This window comes from Stomoxys calcitrans, chromosome 3 (assembly GCF_963082655.1).
Source record: "Stomoxys calcitrans chromosome 3, idStoCalc2.1, whole genome shotgun sequence".
In the NCBI taxonomy this organism is placed as follows: domain Eukaryota; kingdom Metazoa; phylum Arthropoda; class Insecta; order Diptera; family Muscidae; genus Stomoxys; species Stomoxys calcitrans.
Window position 1 is genome coordinate 121,418,479 of NC_081554.1, and position 4,322 is coordinate 121,422,800.

Sequence of the window (4,322 nt, forward strand, 5' to 3'; positions counted from 1 at the left end):
TACTATGACTTGAAACCTTCATGCCTATTGTAATAGCACAGATGTCTGTCTAATAAACATCAGCACATTCGTTCAGCAATCTCTTTTTACTCCGAGTATCTCCATTTCTGATTCTTATTTGGAATCTTCTGTTAAAAACCCAGATATCGTCTTCTGCAAATACAGCATCCATCTCCCAATCCTCTCTACTAGGAAAGCGCAAATCTTGTCTCGAATTGTTCTCTGTGCAAGGCTGTCTGAGACCTTCCACAGTCTAACAACCACTGCTATAGTATTCAGAAAGGAACCTTGGTCGTACCCACAATTTCATCTCATCAGAAATGGGATCGCTTTTTTCAAGAGGTTGAATCAATCGAGTTAAGTATGCCGTTGCTTTTTGCATTTCTTCATAATTTGTTTATTTCTCTTTCGAGTTGAGCTTAATGATCGAAGATTTTTATACCCATTATCATAGAATGTAGGGGGACACCATTCCGTTTGTAACACCATATGCAAATGCAAATTTGCCTATGATAATTTTTTCATTAAAGAACATTCTCACATAGCAATGGGTGCTGTCCGATTCAAGTTTTAAGCTCAGTGATAAGATGCCTCCTTTTATAGCCAAGTTCGAACGGCGTAACACAGTGCGACATCTTTTTGGGGAGAAGTTTTTACATGACATAGTACCCCATAAGTGTCGCCACCATTAGGAGCGGTAACTACCGCTGAAAAAAATTATTTCGATGTTCGCACTAGGATTTGAGCTTAGGCGTTCAGCATCATGGGCGGACATTCTAACTTCACCCCATAAAGAACATATATTCTTGATCATCTCGACTTTCTGAGTTGATCTAGACATGTCCGTCTGTGAAAATCCCAATTGAACGCGTAAAGCTAGTGGCTTGAAATTTTGCACAAATACTCGTTATTACTGTAGGAATGCAAACGGGCCATTTCTGATCAGATTTGGATGTAGCTTACATAGAAAGTGGTCCTCCGACATGCTTTCTAGATCCCTTACAAGCCGTAAATATTTTCCGATAAGACTGAAATGTTGTGTTTTGAAATAGAAATCTGTTTTGACTTGTGCAAAGTATTTTGCAGGTCGGTGTATAACCTGATATAGCTCCCATATAACCCGATCATGACTGTTGACATATTAAGCCCCTGGAAGCTGTAATATTTGTCCGATTTAGCTTAACATTTGCACGTAGTGATCTGTTACGACGAAAAACCGTAACAAGTACGGTTCAAATCGGTCTGTAACCCAATATAGCTCTCATATACACCGATCTCCAGATTTCACGTCTGAAGCGCCTGGAAGCCGCAATTTTTGTTCGATTTGGCTAAAACTTTGCACGTAGTGCTCTGTTACGACTTCCAACAACTGTGCCCAGGACGATTCAAATCGGTCTACGATTGCGGATTAAAAAGATAGTGTGAATCTTCACAGATTATTTGCATTTGTTTTGCACCTTGTCTAGCATGTTTACACCTTGACAATTTTCATGTTACATTCATACAATTTCAAAAATATTTTCAAATTCAAATATTGGTAATCCAGTCTAATGTGCACTGCAGCAAATAATGGAATTGACCTTCAAGTGCGATAACGTAGCCACTATTCTACACTACAATGGCTGGGAGAAATTAGGAACAGCAATCTTTCGATGAATTGATGGGAGCAAAAATATTCAACAATGAACAAGCGATTGTCAGAGTGTGTGTAAATAGGCCTGGACAATGGCATTTAATTCATCTATAATTGTATAACTAGGAATGGAAGTGATTAGTATCAGCACAGAGGTCCAATACAGCAGACTAAAATTAAAAACGGATTCACAATTTACTAAACGAAAATGTTCAAAACACCATTGGGGCGATTGGCAATAAGTTGTCTTCTATTTACCTTTTGTGTGATAAAAGTGGGTTAAATCGAAAATTGAAATTTAACAAAACAAAAATTGAAATGTCTTTCTAAATTCAGCTAAGCCAATGTGGAGTGATAAATACCCCAGTTATCAGTGACGATGCCAAAGAGGATTTCGAACGTGAGGCCCGTCTCGAAACCGAAGAGTTTTTGAATAACATATTTACAGCCCAAATCGAGTTCTTCAATAAACTAAAACAATCCTTGAAGTCAGACACAAAACGTTACAAAGATTTCGAATTGCTTGTGGAGAGGCTGGAATTGACCAAACAGGAGAAAGAGCTGGAGAAAAAGGATGTTATGTACTGGGAAACTTTTCAACAGGTAATGTAATAGATATAAAGCCCGCGCAGGAATATGTTGTTCACCATTCAAAAGCTTTACTTCAATTTAGTTCAATAAGTCACCTTTGCTTCTTAACGAACCTACGGAAACGGGCATGAGTGATGAGGAATATCAAAAGGCTTTGACTGATAATGGTTTTAAAGAACTATTGAAAAACTTCTTTGCTGATGTGGCAGTGTATTTTTGGAAAATGGCCAAAGCCAGTGGTAAAGTAGTTGAAACCGCCATGGATGAATATCTAGAGCAAATGCAAAAATCCAAGAGTCTGATTTAGGCTATAAATAAGAATGGTATTAATTTTATATGTGTATAAATTAAATATAGATGTAAATAGATTTAAGTTTACTTTATGGAAAAATATAATTACGTAAGTAAATTTAATTTAAACAAATAATTTAAACTTCCATGAATTTTACATTGCATATGTAAATGCATGAAATTAGATTCACACACCACCACAAAAAACCGGCCAGCAACAAATAGCAAATTTGCATATAAATAACACAGTGAATCAAATTGTTCACAGTGGAAAAATTGAAAAACAAAATTTTATGATTTTTTAATTAAAACTAAACCATATAGAATTTTGATAATTTGCTAAATAAACATAAGAAATTGATACATTTACAAAAAAAATTATAAAAAAACCGGTACGGGATAACTGTGAGCAGCACACGGGTTGGTGTGGTATCAGTAGATAGTCTCGGACCGCACCAGCTCTTGGTTAAACACTGAGTTTTAATTCAACAACAAAATGTCTTTGTTTTTTGGAGTGAACGAATTCTTACAACAATTTACGTCCAGATACAAAAAATATTGCTAAAGATTAAAGCGTCTCCCTTGATCAAAGGTTTTACATAACGTTTGAAAGCCAAAAAATTGAAACTTGAACATATCCAGCAAAAAATTTTCATAGAATTGGAAGCACCATGGAGCGCAATTGTTTCTTGCGCTGAAGCGCTAGTTTGAGAATTAGTTTATAAAATAATACTAACGCAGTCAATTATTCGGATGCAAAAAATTATAGTGCTGATACTGGCGCATTTTCGGTACTCTAGAGTAAGCTGTAGCTTGCTTATCTGCATACATAGTTGCACTCCTGTATGGAAGCATTGTTTTTGTGTGTTTAGCACGGTCTTTAACGAACGACAGAACATGTATGGGGGGGCATACCAATCAAGACATTCCGTTTGTAACACCTCGAAACAATTATCTGAGACCCTGTTAAGTATTTATATTCTTAATCATCTTGACATTCTGAGTCGTTCAAGTAATGTCCGTCCGTCTGTCAAAACCACGATAGCGTTCTAACGAATCAAGATATCCGCTTAAAATTTGACACAGATACTTCTTATCGATGTAAGTCTTTGAGGATTTCAAATTGGCCATATTGGTTCAACTTTGCATATAGCCCCCCATATGAACCTAAACATCTCTAGAGGCTTAAATTTTCATCCGATTTATCTGAAATTTGGCAACAGGATTTGTGTTTTGACTTCCAACATCCGCGCCGAGTGTGTTCCGAATCAGCCGATATACTGATATGGCCCTCATGTAAACCGATCTCCGAATTTGATTTATTGGGCCCCTAGAAACCTCAATTTTCATCTAATTTGGCACAAGGACTTGTGTTTCAACTTCCAACATCCGTGCCAAGTACGATTGAAATCGGTGTATATACTGATATAGCCTGATATGACTTCTTCGGACCATAGAAACTGCAACCAATTCCAGTTTTGATTGTTGGAAAATAACTTAAATAAGTTAAAATAAGTTAATATGTGTAAGGACATTTTTAGCAGAATCCATGGAAGTGGGTTCCCAAGATTCGATTCGGCCAAACTTAGCACAATTTTACATATTAAACTTAGCATCTTTCAAAAATAGAAACATTTTAGGTACGCTGCTATTTTAAGGCTTTTTAGTGACTTTTATTAAGGTACAATGTTGTCCTTTTCCCAAACTCAATTTGTTATCATTCTAAGATATTTCTACCTTCATATTATAATTGTTGTTTTTCAAAATAAGAGGATCAATTCTACGTTGACTGCGCGAATAAGGCGTG

General features: G+C 36.3%; 1 protein-coding gene across 1 annotated transcript; it reads left to right on the plus strand.

Moving 5' to 3' along the window:
- The first annotated feature begins 1,758 nt into the window (after window positions 1-1,758).
- LOC106083882 (uncharacterized) lies at window positions 1,759-2,651 on the plus strand. Its single transcript, XM_013247166.2, has 3 exons — window positions 1,759-1,907; window positions 1,970-2,236; window positions 2,307-2,651. The coding sequence occupies exons 1-3, from the start codon at window positions 1,842-1,844 to the stop codon at window positions 2,529-2,531; spliced, it is 558 nt and encodes a 185-aa protein (XP_013102620.1). The 5' UTR covers window positions 1,759-1,841; the 3' UTR covers window positions 2,532-2,651.
- The last annotated feature ends 1,671 nt before the right edge of the window (window positions 2,652-4,322 follow it).

Coding starts and splice junctions, on each gene's coding strand:
- LOC106083882 (XM_013247166.2), top strand. CDS start 1,842: ATGTTCAAAACACCATTGGGGCGATTGGCAATAAGTTGTCTTCTATTT. Junction 1,908..1,969: donor TTACCTTTTGTGTGATAAAA/GTGGGTTAAATC, acceptor TTCTAAATTCAG/CTAAGCCAATGTGGAGTGAT. Junction 2,237..2,306: donor ACTGGGAAACTTTTCAACAG/GTAATGTAATAG, acceptor ACTTCAATTTAG/TTCAATAAGTCACCTTTGCT.